This window comes from Silene latifolia, chromosome X (assembly GCF_048544455.1).
Source record: "Silene latifolia isolate original U9 population chromosome X, ASM4854445v1, whole genome shotgun sequence".
Lineage (NCBI taxonomy): Eukaryota > Viridiplantae > Streptophyta > Magnoliopsida > Caryophyllales > Caryophyllaceae > Silene > Silene latifolia.
In genome coordinates, this window is record NC_133537.1 from 126,830,615 (window position 1) to 126,848,204 (window position 17,590).

At 36.3% G+C, this 17,590-nt stretch overlaps 1 protein-coding gene across 2 annotated transcripts; it reads left to right on the forward strand.

Moving 5' to 3' along the window:
- Window positions 1–5,462: 5,462 nt before the first annotated feature.
- Window positions 5,463–17,196, forward strand: LOC141623589 (mRNA export factor GLE1). Of its 2 annotated transcripts, none has more exons than XM_074439687.1 (15): window positions 5,463–5,669; window positions 5,810–6,007; window positions 6,107–6,259; window positions 6,630–6,750; window positions 7,440–7,588; window positions 7,920–8,088; window positions 9,154–9,313; window positions 10,427–10,536; window positions 11,289–11,359; window positions 12,211–12,292; window positions 13,497–13,583; window positions 14,497–14,580; window positions 14,940–15,071; window positions 16,220–16,342; window positions 16,681–17,196. In XM_074439687.1, exons 1-15 carry the CDS (start codon window positions 5,482–5,484, stop codon window positions 17,002–17,004), a joined length of 2,151 nt encoding a protein of 716 aa, XP_074295788.1. In that variant the 5' UTR covers window positions 5,463–5,481; the 3' UTR covers window positions 17,005–17,196. The 2 variants fall into 2 exon arrangements, with proteins under 2 accessions (XP_074295788.1, XP_074295789.1); XM_074439688.1 differs by having other exon boundaries at window positions 5,822–6,007.
- The last annotated feature ends 394 nt before the right edge of the window (window positions 17,197–17,590 follow it).

Below are 17,590 nucleotides of genomic sequence, written 5' to 3' on the forward strand. Positions count from 1 at the left end.
TCATAAGTCATTTTACTAACCAATAGGATAACGTAAACAATTCACTCTAAACAACCCGTATTTCACCTCTATCATATATACACATGATTTCGAAACATATTTGAAGAATTTTATCTTTTGAAAAATTATTTTAAAACTATTAAAATCGTGCTTTAAAATACAACCCAAAGTTATAGTACAAATGGCTATAACTTTAAGTTTGGTAGGTAAAGTTATAGATGAAATAGCTATAACTTTATCTTCCCAATATTACTTCTTAAGATACCATTATTAGATGAAGTCCTATACTAGCTAATCTTCCTGGAGATCTTCAGTGGTAGGATCTTCTTTTTATCTTGATCATAAGCTCTTCATCTTGAGCTTATTGTAGATTTGATCGAGCCTTTTGCTTGAGTGATCATCATACTTGAAACTTGTTACAGTTACTATGACACTTTAAGAATTTTCAATGTTATAGCTCAAGCTGCTATAACATTACTTGAATGATGCTTCACAAATCTTCAATGTTATAGCCAAGGTTGCTATAAGATTACTTGCTTAAATTGTAAACTTTAATCAATCTATTAAAGACTAAACAAACGATTACGAACAAGAGTATATATAATATAAAGTACACACTTGTCATTATCAAAACTAATCATATATCTATATGGTCCAACACACTCATTAGAGTAATTGCTTACGGCTTGAAATTTCGAGTCAAATTAGAACGATGAAGTCCCTGCAACATAAAGAGAAGGTTGGGGAGTCCATATACGTCATCCTACTTACCGTCTTTGGTACGCTACCGCAGTACTAGTAGTTACCCTATCAACATCCATTATTAGTCATACGCTATCGATAGCACTAATAGGTATTTAATTAACGTGCGGTGTAAATTTAAAGAGCGAAATCATCATTCATATACCAACACATGTTAACCATTTCTAAGCATGCTACTCACATCAATTTAAGCATTCAACTTCCATACACATTCACACATCATTGGAAACAACTATACCATGCAAGAAACTTAATGCTAATCACATATTCATGCAACCATACAACTTTACATATAGCGTTCACCCATACTCATAACCACCCACGTAGTGACCAACCGATACAATAGGCACTAGTTTTGATATGAGGGCGCCTACTCATCCAAAACCGATCTCCTATTGTACTCATATCGGGTTAATTTTATTAGACACACCTAGGTTCATTTTGGTTCATTGGTTTAGGTTCCAAAATTTTTCGCTCTGATACCACTTTGTAACACCTCCTTCTTACCCGGCCAAGGTAATGAGAGTATGTTACCATCTCGGTTTCCCCAGGTGGTGAAATCGGAGTTGCAATTAAGAAACAATTAAGTATAAATAAAGTATTTAGTGAATTACATAACCATAAATGAATAAATGTGAGCTATACAACTTGACTACCATCTATGTCATCTAACACTATCCATGTACTCGACTCTAAGTCCAAAGCGCGTCTCGTCTCGTGCGTGACACCAACCAACCTGTACTTAACTTGCTCCCCATATGATCGAAAATCATATGGATAGACACAGGCCACCCCGGAAATAGGTGACAATTACACAGACACACAACACCTCAGTTTCAATAATTTAATATAAGATACAACATGATAAATAAATATGCAACATGCCAATGATATAAATGAGATACAATTATACAATCACCAAGCCGGTACTGAGACACGCCCAAACTTGCCCATAACCACCGGTGTCAGGGACACGCCCACGACACCACACCTCACCACAAAGGTACCGGGACACGCCCAGACGTACCGGGTCCGGAAGCCAACCGGATCCCCTGCCAGACGTCGTGTCTCACTCACACGAGTCCCTCCGAACTCAAGTTATTAATGTGCACATCCCTCTTGGAGTGGGAAGCTCCAAGAGGCGACTCAAGCGTAAGACGGTCTCCCAACCGTCTTACGTCTCCTCAACAACAAGAATCACCAATAATAATTACCAACCATCACATAATCACTAAATGCATCACAATATGTCAATATGCCCATTTTTAACGAATATGCATAATTCTTATCAATTTGCCTTTATCTCATACATCATGAATGTCAATCAAATCATATGATATAATACAAATCCAACAACATAAGAGACTCACCAAGATCCTCAAACATTACCACATGATACAAATCCGACTCATAATATGCAAATGATACAAAAGACATATGAGTATACACACACATTGTTGAAACCGAGTAGGATTAACCTATCTTTTAGTATTCTTCACAAGCAACTCGAATCCCATATGATTCCGTCTCGTAAAACCGTCTTATTCCTATACAAACCATGTAATACTATCACAAATACATCCTACACTATTATACAATACAAAACCCCTTATTATTACCCACTAATTATCCATATTACATATACTAATTACTAATTAATTACCCAAATCAAAAACCCCAAAAGTTAGGGTTCATACTAAACATAAAATGGTAGTTCTTAACTTACAAGGTGGAAGGAATGAAGAGGAAGGTGAGAAATCTCCTAAACCAAGCTTGAATCCCATGGAAGTGTGTTTATGGAGGTTTTAGAGAGAAGGGAGAGGATTTGGAGTGAGAAGGAAGAAGACAAAATGAATGAGGATAAGGATTTAAGATTTCCTTATCCCGCATTCTGACTCAGCGCCACTCGATCGAGTGACGAGTCCACTCGATCGAGTGTTACTCACTCGGTCGAGTGTCACTCACTCGATCGAGAGCCGATTCCACTCGATCGAGTGACCCTCACTCGGTCGAGTGTTCAACGTAGTTCTCAACAATGACCAGTTTTCGTAAAACAGTCATATCTCACTCGTTTCTTGGTCATTTTGGGCGTGTGACCTACCGTTGGAATCGTAAGAGAACAACATATCACTTCCAATTGGAATCACATAAATACCATGTCTAGATCTTAAGTTATGACAGTTTTAAGTCGACCCTTCTATAGGCGGACATTATAACAACTCCACTAAGTCTAGTATAGGTTATACTCGGTCCACTTTATAATTACTTCACTCCCGAGTAGACTCGTCAAACACGAGGGTTCTCTCAAGCATCCCAAGGTTTCTTTACGGGTCCCAAAATATCTAGGTATTACAATACTCTACTCATCTATCTATTTCAGACAATTTTATTGAATTCATTCTACTCAATTTGAACATGGAATTCCTGAATTGATTTGTAAAGCCATTTGTTAAAAATAGGAAAAATCACTTATGACCTGCTATTGAGCTACTGATCTACTAATGATCAGGTTATTTTGCTACTGATCTTGTTACATCAAGGTGAGTTTAAAGCATAATTTTCCATTCATATAGGAATTTAATTACAACATCAGAGTCGCCGTTACATTCCATTACAACATCAAAGCATGATACAAAGCATTCAAAGTTTCTCAAACATCATAAAATTGCTAATACATAAACATCAGAGTCGCCATTACATTGCATAATGATCTTACAACATAAACTTACTAATGCATAAACACATACACCCGCATACAATTGCACAACATAACATTACTATCGCCTTCACTTGTTCTTCATCTCTTTTTACCCATTTACATTCCTCGACCAATTGATTGTTCTTCAATTTCAAAGCTTCATTTTCAGCAACTATCTTATTGTTCTCCTCCATCAGAAATGAAATCTTTTGGCTAATCTCTACAAAAGAATTGTCAACTTATGTCTTGTCATTTAAGACTTGCCAAATGACGTCTTCCTGCCATTCCTTTGAGTTTTGATGCGAAATGAGCAGACCCACCTTCAACATTATGACTGAAATTAAGAGCAACAATCTATACTATCTAATTAAAAGGCTACCTTAACCCATTTAATTTTATTCCACATCATCTTAACACATTAATTTTATTTCACATCATCTTAACACATCATTAATTTCTATCATTTTTTTCTATGGAATAATAATTAAATATATACAATACAATATAGTTAAAGGCTAACTAAAGTATTTCATTCTTATAATTAATTTTAGCTATTATATGATTATATAAAGGCCATAATTAAAAAAATTAAAATAAAAAAAGAATCATTCAAAATAAAAACCGCGAAATCTCTAAAAATTTGATATTTTAACCCTTGAAAAACAAACAAGGATTAAATAAGAAAGCAAATAAAGGGAGTTGACAGTAGTCATAGTACAGAGTACTGTGTTACTATGTTTAATTTTCATAATTTACATCCTATTTTATTATTTGCCATGTTTCCAAATAATTTGAGTTTATATAGGTAGTATTAACCAAAAGAGAGAAACTTAAATCATTAATAAAATAGCTTAACATAAAGATCTCAAAGGACCTTTTTCTTCCTACGAATTCTTAAAAAAGTAAACCTGATAAGATGTTTTTATAATACAAGAGCATCACATAACATATAATTACATAAAACGACAATGAAAAAATGCAACATTCGAAAAAAAAAATACATCAACAAATTAATGTCACTTATTAAAAAAACACCAAGACCCAAAATTGTAGTTACTTGCATACGTACCTCTCAAGTTTATTTGATAGAAATAAAATTGTTTGTTAAATGCGAATTCCTCTCAAATTGATTGTACAAGGTAAATTAAAAAAATTATGTTAATAAACGGTTATGATAGTATTTTTTTCCGGTAAAATGTAAACTTTCCATTAAGATCATAACAAACGTTTTTACAAACAAGCCATATATAGCTACTATGCAAAAATTAACCATTCAGCAAGTAAGAAAACAAATGAGAAGGTGTATCTACAAATGATACTTTCGTCAAATTATGGTATAACAAACCATCATTGTTAATGCTGAATAAGATAACATTTAATATGCAAAACAGAAGATTGAAAAATGAACAATTGCATCCTTAACAAAACAAAAGAATGTTCTTCACTCAAAAAATAAGACTGAAGCTAGGTTCTAGGTTGTTGGATTCCAATTAGAAGATCCACCGCCTTCATTTCGTGAGGCTTCAAGTAGACAACACTTTCGCGAGAAGGTAATAAATTACAATGGAATGAATAGGTAGAATGAATAGAATTCATCTCAGTACCTGTACTCACTCAAAAAACAATTGAGATTGAAGAAATAGATAGGGAAACAAACCTGAAATTGCCCAGAAATTGAGGAAATGAGGAAGAACCCTAGGTTAATATTGTAAACGACTTCTGTGTTTGTTTGAGGATTTGAGGTTTTGTTTGAATTGAATGAATGGGAATGCGTGAGTGTGATAAATAGGGAGTTAGTCTAGGTAATTAGTAAGAGTAGTTTAGTCATAAAAATGATCTGAAGTCGTAAAAATGAAATCGAGTCGATAATCACGCAAAAACGTCACAGTAATGTAAAATAAGTTAGATTGGTGTGGAATTTGTTCAAAGTTAGATGATTATTTATTAAATAGAACATATTAAGTGATAAATTGTAAAAATGAAACATATTAGATGGTAAATTATAATTTTTCATTATATTAATGTGTAAATTCAAAAACTGTAAAACCAGTATAGGAAATCACAAAATAAAGAAATCACCATTCACTGCTCCGCTTGCCTGGTTTCCTTTCTCCTCCTTTTTTTCAAAATCAAAAATACTTCAATTCCTCAATCAATCAATCAATCAATCCCTTGACGCTCGTCTGGGACTCTGCTCCGACACGACCAGGTATTTTCCTCAATCCCCCTTTTCCTTTTCTCTAATTAATTAATTAATTTTATAATTTGATGCATAAGTCGTAATTAATTTGATGATAATGATAATCACATGCGCAGTAGTATATAAATTGATTTGTGATAATGTGTAAGGTGTAATATCAGTAATCTTGGAGCCGAAATGATAATATTGGAGCCGAAATGTCCCAAGAGTGTCAATGGCTTGTCACTTGATCCTAACCCTAATTGGAGCTTTACCCAGCTTGTATCCGACTTGAATTCCTTGGAATCCAAACTCACTCGCTCTAATTCTCCTTTACCCCCAACGCCTTTTACTAAATCACCCACCCGGTAACTTTTTTTTTTTTTTTTTTTTTTAATTCATTGTCTTGTATATTTTATTCAATTGAGGTCGACTGAGTTCTTTCATTTTATTACGGTGCGGTGCAGAGAGATTCGGGGAGTTGCAAAGAGGGAAGCCAACCAAAACAATGCATTTAGAATGCAAGTCATTGATTTTGAGTTCGATGATTCTGATGAAGAAAAACAGTCTAGGGACTTGGTGCCAGCTGTTCGTTTTGGCTGTAATGATATTTATGCCAGGTTTGGTTTTGTTCTTTCTGAAAGAGTTATTGTGTATCCAATATAGAACGATGCATTGCACATTTATACTCCTTCATGCTTTAGGTGGAAAAAAAATGTTACCTCTACTTCCAGCTTGAAACGTCAACTTATTTGTTGTTATACAAATGGTTAATACTGTACATACATCTCCCTTACCTCCCCATTTTGAGGGAACTGTTGAGGCACTTCAAGAAAGAGTTTAAGAACTTGACCAGAGCCTAAAATGGGTATTAATAATTCACGAATTTATAATGGAAACAAAACATGTGACTTCTTCTTAATAGACGTGTTTTATTTTCGGTGTACATCTATGTTTAAGAGAACATGATTCCAACGTATATTTTTGTAGTGAAAGTGAGGGTTCAGATGATGAAGCAATGAACCCACTGCAAGTTCATCCAATTAATAAAATGGGAGTGACGGAAACTGCATTTCTGGAGATGACACATCAGCACAAGCTTGGTTTTACGGTTTGTTCTCTACTTCTCTGACATATCAGAATACTTCTTGTCAAATTGATGCTTGTATGATTGAATGTTACGTGCTTGTGCGTGCTTTCGAGAAACTTTGTTGGTGTCCAGTCCTCAGAACTGTATACTGCAGTGCTGGTGGAAGGATCACGTGGCATATCATTCAATCATTCTCTATATATTGATCTGAAATGTATTTCTCTGCTCAAGGATATGTATTTCATTGCAGTCAGTCCAATCACTAAATCACTATGACGTCTTCTAGGCATATACAAGTTTATGTTCACGTAGTGGCATTTAATTTATGTGAAAATGTGAGATCATTAAGGAATACACGAAGCTATATAATATGATGTTTTATCATGAAAGTGATGAAATTAATTCCCATTATAGTACTAGTACATCTGGGTGGCTGGTTATATTGGTGCTGCTAGCCAACCTGTTATGGAAGCAACCTGTCATGTAACTCTCAGTGTCATGATTTCTTATCTGTAGCAATGATCATGCAGTTACAACTTTCAAGTTATGATAATTGTAACGGGGTGTGGACTATATGTATACTCATTTTTCACTGTTTTGACACAGTCTTATTGAAATTATGACGTTTCGCAAAGGCAGGCATGATTTGTGTGGAGCCCCTTAAACTTAAATCATGTGAATAACTTAGAAGTCTTCCTGAATTCTAACAGGAAGAAATAAGGAATCAAGTAACCTCATTAGAGGCACAGTTGGTGGCTGAAAAGGAGAAATATGCCTCGGCTATTGTTCGAGAGGAGAAAGTTATTGAAGCTAGGCGAGAAATGGATAGAAAGCTAGACATGCATTATCAGCGTAAGATGTAAGTTGATTTATTTGTACTGTTTCTTTTCTACTGTAGGTGTCTCCATTTCTCCGCCTTCCCTTCTGCCTTCCCTTCAATGTACTGGTGGTGACCCATGTCATTTGTTTAATGTTAAGAGACTTAGAGTCACAGGGCTTGTATGTCATGATGTTGATTTTAATCTGAGAAGGATTATTTGGCCATGACATTGTTCTACTTGAGTTGATTTCATTAGATAGTTTGGTCCCAAAATTCAATCACTTTTATACTAAAGTCTTTGTACTTGATATAATCTATCTGCCTTTTGGATATGTTTTTTTTTTTAAACTAATTGGTTCAATTAATGCAGCGCTGAAGCTCTTGATAACCATTTGACTGCCATCCAGAGGGATCATGAGCATCGAGCGCAAATAGAAGAAAGGAGAATAAGAGATGATGCTACAGTTGAGGAAGCCAAAAGAAAAGAGAAGACTTTGCTTGAAGAGAAACTTCGCCAACTGAAAGCGAAAGAGGAAGAGGTTAGTTGGAAGTTTGGAGAATGGAAATACAAATAAGAGGAAAAATACAACTGAGATGGACCTGTTAAGTATTTTTTGCTCTTTACGTTATATAAAGTACAACAATCTGGTTTAATAGTAGCCATTTAGGATGTCTTGTCACATCAAAATTTGGCCCGAGCTGATCGACCCATTTTTTGGAGGGTCAAGACCCGTAAATCTTCACTCGTGATCTGATCGAGCCAAACTCGGATTAACCCGTTAATTTAGGGTGGGAACCCGACCCAACTTGCTCGGCCCGATGGGTCAAAAATATGTGAATATAAGTCGTAAATATTATTCTAACATGTTAATATTTATATATGTAATGTGATAATTAAAAAATATTTTTAGTCCTTTAAATTACTACCATGATAAGAAAACCAATCTTATGTAACGTCAAATAATTTAATAATAAAATAATTTTAATAAAATAATTATTAAAATAACTTATTTTTATAATTATTTTGATATAAGTACGGCAACTAATGACTATAAATAAAATATTAATTCTAATTTATTTTAATTTTTTAAAATTATTTGTTTTTAATTTAAAAATGGGAAAAAGGCGCCATAAACTTTTTTGACCCCATATAACCCCACCCGCATTCGACCTGACCGGGGACCCAACCCGCCCAACCTTTTTAACAGGCCTATGTCTTGTTGATGATTGGTAGAAAATTCAATAATGATATTAGGAAATCAGTAATTTAGAGTGTTAGGATATATCGACATTGCCCACCTTGCTGAAACTAATTTTTCATTCCAGCACCCTTCTCTCATTTTGTTCATAGGCGCCTCTTGTGTCGTTTTGTTCATGGGCATCACTCCCTTGTAGGATGGTTAAGATAGCTCAAATGAGGGATGGTTAAGATAGCTCAATTGTCTTGTTTAAAAAAGGAAAGGTGTTTGACTTCATGTTGCAGATGCTGTTTCATCGTTTCTAATGACTTCCCAGTGTTTATCTAGGGAGAGTTTGCATTGGTTATCTGCTGGTGCACTTGTAAATGTTTTGTCTTTACATTACGATCTTGTTTTTGGTTAAAGGCTAGACGTGAAGCAGCAAAAAGAGCAGAAGAAAGGAAAGCTGCAGAGGAAGCAGAAAGAGCTAAAGAAGCTGCTGAGAAATTGGCCAATGAAAAATCTGCAGCTGCTACTGGAACACCACAAAATGTAGTGTCAACCTCATCTACAGCCAACGTCCCAGGTGTAGTACAGTCAGCATCGCAATTGTTTACTGTCAGAGCAGTTTCGTTTCTCTCTTTCGATTCTCTCTGAGCACGGAAAGAGCCTATTTACTAGTTAATTGATCCCAAATTTTTTTGATTTTATTAGTCAATCGATGTCAATTTTGACCGTTAAACTACTACAAATATGTAGAGATATAATCATGTTTGGTTTATCAAAACAACCGTTTTCATATTTTCGTTTGTAGAAAGTTGCAACTATAGCATACGGTCAGAAAGTATCAGCCAAACTTAACATTGTTGGGTCACCAGAGTCAAATAGGGACAATATAAATGAGAGAGGGGGAGTATTTTTTTATCTGAATTCTGTTATGGCTCGGGAAACATATTTTTTGTCATTCATGTTGGATACCAATGAGAATGCTTACATCTGAACATAATGAATCTGAAATTGAGTAAAAGATTTGTAACAGATTCTGTAATGGTAGTCAACAATGTTGTTAACTGGTTTGCAGGATATGCCAAAAACTTTAGGAGCATGTATATCGTATGCAGTGATACTTGATGAATGGCTGACTGATTTATTTTTAGATTGTATTGCTCGAGTTGAGGGCTAAGGTGCTTCTTTATATTTCACTTACAGTTGATTGAGTTTTTCGTGACCTTACTCTTGCCTCTTTTGTAACTGTGATAACAGTTGCCGTTTGCTGATAGTTGATGCTGTTATTTATCTAAATCAATGGTCTTATAATTTTTTTTTGGACTTCTTGGTTTCTTTCGGAGATGATAGATGGATATTTTGTGCTTTCTGATCAATTTCATTGTAGATACGCTCTGCTTTGGATTCTGTACCATTTGAGCTAGATCATCTTTCTGCTAGACTGTACCCATATGGCACATAAACCACTCCTCGTTGTATCTGCTTGTATTTTTTTATTCGAAGATGTCACCAAGCCATTGCCCATTGGGAGTCTGGGAATATCCTGTTAATGTCGAGTTTGATTTATCATTAAAAATCTGCCTTTGCCCAGTTACTCGCTGCTTTCCTTGTGCGTTTCTTCTATCTCGTGTTCTTGTTGTGCTTTCTGAAGTCATAATCTTTCATTGATTAGGCATTTTTTTTGTTATTATAGGCAACTTACTTAGGGCAGCAGAAAACGCTTTGAAGCTTGAGGAGAGAAGGCTTCAGAGCTACAAGGAATTAGAGGATACAAACCACTTGCTTTTGTCAGGTGCCAATACGGTATGTCTGTTCCTTTGTTGATTGCCATCAACTTCTGACCAAATTGTTGTTTGCCTCTATTATTTTTTGTATATGTTCTAACTTGTGCTTGCATAGAAGCCATAGATCAATGCCTCTGATACTGTGATACATTCTGTTGTTTTTGTTAGTTTTATCCCTAATGGTTCGTTGTAGGAGAGAATCATGAGCTTTCAATGTTAAGTTGTTTAGGTATTAGTCATGTCTGAAACTGTTATTAAGGTTTAGAACTGTGTTAGAACACTTGGGCTTCATTGTTTTCTAAATTGTAGGAGTGCGGTGTCTAGAACTCTAAGTTCTGTCTTTGTGTTAGTTTTGTTTTGTTTTTATCTTATTTCTGTGATTTGGTTAGTTCTAGTATACCACTGTCATGCGGGTTTTTGATTCTTTAGGTGACGTGTGGGAAGGAAAAGAACCAAATCACAGGAAAACCTGCTAGGCATTGGACGCCGCTAAGAATTTATTCCATCTATCATTCTAGCCCCAATATAGATTTAGAATATAATCTCCTGGTCACGCTGAGCTTGCATGTAGTTATCTTTCTTTTTCCTTGTCCATAGGTCTGAATTTGTACGTGACGTTACCGTGAGTTCTAATAGTGCCTTTTATCCAGTTCCACCTCTTCTTCCCTGAGCCAGAACCTCTATCTTTAAGTTGTTATTATTGTGGAATGCTTTTATTGTTTTATCATGTATGTGTGTCACAGAAGCTTATTACAATGAATATGTGGACAGGACTTGCAGAAAAAAGAACGGGAAATCGCTCGGCGTATTAAACAAATAAGTGGATCAGTAGAAAATGTACAGTAAGTTTCCTTTCGGTTTATGCAAGTGGAAGGAAACTGTTGCACAGGTCTTCATCACTATCTGTTTGTTGTGTCTCATCGATGTGGGTGGTACAATTTGCCCCAGTTTGTTGGTTATCAACTTATCACAGTTCCTTGTCATGTGAAACTGCATCTCATATTATTGTTGTTCAAGGGTTTTATGGGATGGCTAATAGGGCACATTTACTGTTTTTTTTTCTTATGTTTTACTCGAATGGGAGATGTTAAAGCTCCATTATCAGTGACAAACTTATCTCAGGCGAGAAAGGGAGGTTATGAGAATGTTTTGGGCATGGTGATACACATCATACATTTCTGTAGAGAAGATGTTTGATATAACTGAAGAGACTAGTGTCTCTGGTGAGGATGGACATGTGTGGGATATTGATAATACTTTCTGTTCATGAATTTTGAGCTGGTAATGAACGGCCTCATGAATCGACCGCTGTTCATCTCTGTTTTATCTTGGGAATTAAAATATGCTCACAAAATTTTAAAGTTTAGATAAGGAAAAAAACTTGAAATGAATGTAATGTATAGCTCCAATGCACCATAGCTTGACAGGATAGATGAAATCTGGTATTCTTATTAGTTTCAACTAATTTTCAGTAAATGAATGTGGTTTGTACTCTAAGTGAGGGAAGCGATTTCTCACTTTAGTAATGCTGGAATTGCTGAAACATTATTCTTACGGTGCAAACTTCTGCCTAAAAATGTCAGAGTTGAGGAATTCAATTGTAGTGGCGTCATAACTTATATAGTAACTGCTGACTCTGCACTTGTTATTATTGTTATTATCTGGACCGTTTCTGAACCACTCTTGAATGCAGGTCTAAAACAAGTGAATTTTTGAAAATCTTTAACGATCCTGCTCTTCCCCAATCTGTCACAATAGCAATTTTTGCGAAAAAGGTAATGTGTATAATCGGAGTAATACATGTTTTTCAGTGCTCACTTTCTCCTCCATATTGTGACTTGTTCCTGATTTTTCTAGTTCATGAACTAGACACCCTAGAAAATTAGAATGCATATGATTGAAAGCTGAAGCAAGCGAATTATTACTAATAAATTTGGATATTTTATAATACCGGTAAAGACAAAACTCATGCTAACTATACCATCAATAAAATTGCTACCACCGAGCTATTTTGTATTTTTCTTATTTGCAAACACAATTTGATCAGGCAGGTTTCGTTTTTAGCTTGAGAGTAATACACATTGACATACTTTTGGCGAATATGTTGAGGAATTTGTGACACTATCTATTTTGAGTATTTTCTACGGGACTTCTTTGTTTGCTGTCATTGTAGAGTTCCATCATGCTGTTGAGTGTGTGAAAACTTAAAACTTTGCATCTGATTTATGCTAGTGGAATCTCAGGAAGAGAAACCTGAATAACATAAGTACGCTGATGCACCTTGTAAAGGAAGATAAATTAACCACGATAGCTTCAAATCAGACGAGCAACATAGCGAGACTGTATTGTGGTCTCGAGTAGACCTGGCAAACCAACCAGGCCCAGAAAGGCTCATCCCGAGACCCAAATTGAAGAACGCGAATTTGACCCGAAACCCAAATTGACCCAGCCCGACCCAAATTTGACCGAGCTTTGCTTGGCCCGTAATTGATCCGATCCGAAATGACCTGACTCGATACAACCTGACCCGAAGCTAATTTGAAATCACATTTAGTATTATCTATATTAAAAAAAAATAAGATGAATTATAAAACACTCCTTAGATATATATAGTTATACAAAACCCTTTTTGTCTTAAAAACACTACTTTTAAAACTCTTCTTATTCATTGACCCAAAAATAACACGATTCTAAGCGTTTTCTACCTGAAATGACCGACCCGAATGGCCTGAATCCGAAAAGACCCGTAGCAACACACCCAAAACCCGAAATGATCCGCCTAGTCCTTATTTGACCCGAATGTATGACAGACCCGTAATGACCCGACCTGAACCCAACCTCGTTGACTCGTTTGCCAGGTTTTGTCTCAACCCATTAGCTATTTGACTTAGCTTTCTGATGTCCAGTACATCTATTTCGTATCAATCATTCTATCTTGTATGATATACTTATGCTCTTGTACTTGTGTTTACTCTACAGGTTATCTCTATATATGAGACCCCAAATTCAAACTTCAACTCTTCTGCCTTTGCATGTGGCCATGTGGTAGTTTATGTTAGTGCGCAGGTACGCCTTAATGGTTGCTTTTCTTGTTTATGTCAATAGTTGAGTTTTTTCAACGTCATTTCCTGTTAAGTACTCCCTCCTATTCTCTAACATCTTCCACATTTCCTAAAATGACAAATTCACTAACATCTTCCACTTTCCTTATTAGTCCATAATTTGTGGTTCTTAGGACTTGTGACCCCACATTTCCTCTCTTACTTTCCATTTCCTCCATTTTCCACCACAAATTTCATTCCCCTTAAAAACTACCCAAAAAGCAATGTGGAATATCATAGTGAATGGGAGGGAGTGTGAAGTAACAAGTAATAGTGATTTGATGCAATTCCTGGTGCAATTTTCGTTACGGCTCATCCAGAAACAACCTGTTTACAGAGATAACGAGTGCATGCATCCGACCCCGCCTTACCCCGCCGTTGGGGTATAATGTTGTCATTGTTGTTCATGAAACACAACAATGTAAGACATAAGTAGACCTGATTGATTTTAGGATTCAACAACATTGTAGGAAGAGGGCGAAATCAGAAATGACTGATGTAACTGCCTAATTGACTAGTTCAGATGTAAATATAAGATTTTTGATGTTGAGGAGGTTACGGAAAAGCTTTCCCATGATTTGTTCTTTCAAATAATTCCCCGCATTTGTTGAGGAGGTTATGCAAAAGCTTGCGTAGCTATCTAACTGTTAATTCAGGCAAGAATAACATGGCTCACATTTGAAGCTGACCGCCAGCCAAATGTCATGATTTATTCTAGGCAAAGATCCATTTATAATACTCAACATTATGTATGCTTTTGGGATTGGTGTAGTTCAGGTTGTCGATCTGTCAAAGATTCATTTGGATTCTACAGTTTTCTTGATTTCGATTTTTGAGTTGTACTTCTAAGATTTATTCTATACTTGTTATTCATTCAGGTGCCAGCTGTCATGAACTCCCTTCTGACCGAATTTCATAAAGCTTGTATGTATACTGTTCCAAAGCATATAACATACTCAGAGGTAAATATCCCTCTCCTCTCCTCTCCTGGGCACATTGGGGATTCTCTTTCCCGAATCTCTCTGCCTTATCTTTGTATCTCCATTAGTTACTCGAAGTTCTTTGTTGTGGTTCTGTAATATATGTTATACATCAAAAGGCCTAATTGGATCCTCCTACGTACTGTCAATACCGTATCTTCTGAAAAAAATTCTCAAACCAAAAAAAAAAAAAATCGGGAAGAGAAGGGACAGATTTTATTACTCAGCAACTAAAATAGCCATATGACACAGACGTGTCTTTCCTAACAAGTTGTTTATGAACAGTGCAAGTGCTTGCAATTGTTGATTAACTAATGTCCTGGTTCGTTTGTGCACTTCAGGCGGCCTTTCAAACAAAACAAAGATATTTCAAAGCGATTGGCTTTCGGGAAGAAGATGGGAATTTGGAGACGATGGACCAGTATTTGGAACGTTTGAGATCGTACATGAAATTATATGGGGCCCTAGTACAGGTTGGCATAATCTTTGTTACTCCCTCTCCCATCACTAGGGATGGCAGTGGGTCGGGGACCCGACCCAGACCCTTCGGGTCGGACCTTAATGGGTCGGGTATGGGTCTAATTTTTTGGGACCCAACGGGTATGGGTCCAACATAAAAATTCCGGGTATGGGTATGGGTCTTAATTATGAGACCCATCACATATGATTTCCCCATATTTTTCGGGAAACAGTTTAGGTAGCAATATTTTTTTGCAACAAATAAGCAAGTGGCTTCCCAATTAAACAAAACCAAGATGCCTCTAAATTCCACCACCAGTGGCAACCCTCATCCCCCACCAGCAAATGAATGGGCAACCCTCAACTCCACTAGCCCCACTACCAGCAGCCCTTAACCTCCACTACGGCGGGGACACCTCAACCTCCACCACAAGCGACTTTGAATACCTCGACCCACCCACCACCACCACCTTCTGCGCATCCCCTGACCGTACAAAGACCATTAATGACACCAGTTCTGACTTCCGACCACTACGAATGACGGTGAACAAGGCTATGGTCATGACGAACAAGACTATGGGCTTAGGAAGGAGGGGTTACAAACGACGGCCAAGATGAAAGTGCAAAAAGGGTGGCTGGCTTGGGAAGAGGAAAGAGCGAGAGGTGAGAGTTTCTGGGGTGGAGGGTGTGTGTGGCTGGATAGTGGAAAGGTGAAATGGGGGTTGTGGTTGGTTAGTTGTGGTTGGATGAGTGTGGTGGCGGTTGAGAAGGTGACTGGGGGATGGGTGATAGAGGGGTATGTTAATTGGGTGGATTATTTGATTAATTGGGTATGTTTAAGGTTTGATAATATTAATTAGGAACTTTGATGTGAGGTTTAACAATGGTATAACATGTAAATATACGACACACTTAATAAGGTAAAGTATTAATTTTTGCCATAAAAGAAGTACCTGCTTAAGGAAAGAAAAGAAACAGGAAGAACAAATGAAATGATCCCAATAAGAAAAGTGGGAAGAACACGTGATGGGAGGGAGTATTTTTAATAATGCTCGAAGATGACAGGAGATGGAACTCATGGAAGGGGTGTGATTTAGTTTAGAAATATTCGAAGTTTCTATCCTGCCAATTTAAGCAAACATATTCACAATAATTTTTGTAGACGGAAGCTCAAGGTGTCCAGAATGTGCATGGTTTGGAAGAAGGTTGGACTTGGCTTGCGCGGTTTTTGAATGCGCTGCCTGCTAATCTGTTCACGGCCGTCGCCCTTGAGGCATTCTTAAGAGTAAGTCACCCCATTGATACTAATATCTTCATTACTTGATATCTTCATACTTTCATTTCGCTGTTAGGTTTTTGGGTTAAATAAAGTAACTGGCATAGTGGGGTTATGGCAATTTTTTTAATTTTCTTGTATAATGTTGTTTTTCTGAAGTTTAGGAATCTTAATCAGTTATTTCACCTGACAAAAAACATAATAAATCACTCGAGATAGAACAAAAAACCAAGCTTATATATACCGATTTTTGGATAAATATAATTTGGCCATAACCTTTTTAACTTTTATCAACATTAAGAGACTTTCTGGATAAAGCCTTTGATACCAGTTGATTTTATATTTAGATGGCAGGATTTGCGCTTCACAAGAAATACAAGGATCAATTCCGGAAGATATTAACCGCCATATCGCGGGAGTTTGTGCATAAACTAAAGGCTAGTGCGAACCCACGAATTAATTCGGTGGTGACGAGGCTTGAAGAATATATCGACTCAAATAGATTCCTTGAAGAACCCGAAGGATGGTGCCTTAAAACCACTTTACTATCACGCAATGCTGATTTTGAATCACGTGATGACGGGCGGCAGCAATATCATCAACAGAGCTCATATGGGCAACACCACCAATATCAGCAATATGGGCATAATTCATTTAACCAATATTACTGACAATTTCTTCTCCATTTAGTCAGTCTTCTAGATAGCTGTATTTATAGGTGTACGCTTGTACATTTTTTTGGTTGTATTATATGCTGAAATAGCATATCCGCGCAATCCAATGAAAAAAAATGTTGTAAAATGATGGCTATTACTCTATTAGTAGTACACAAAAATGAATCAGTTTCAGGTGAATCTTAAAAATTATTCTGGTTAGATTGTTAGAAGTGTAATGAAAATATAAGTTTAAGTTGAGATTTTCCGGATGCAAAAGCTTCTAGGACTAAGGCCACAACGAAAATCGAATCTTTTGCAGATTCGTTTGAAGTTTTGATTCAAAACAATGTAATGCATAGTCTGTCCAAATTCACAAGCTTTGGACCTTCCAGGGTACATTGATGTGGAACATTTCTTCTTTCTTCTTTCTTCTCTGCATGTAAATCTGTATTTGAGCTGAATCTTGCAAAATTCAGAAATGTGCACAATCAAATGTTACTTGTTTGGTATCCTACGCATCTATTCAATTTCTGTGATCTGATTATTCATGCCGTATTCTTACATAATTGGATGAAGTGTCCAACCATGGTGTTAACATGAA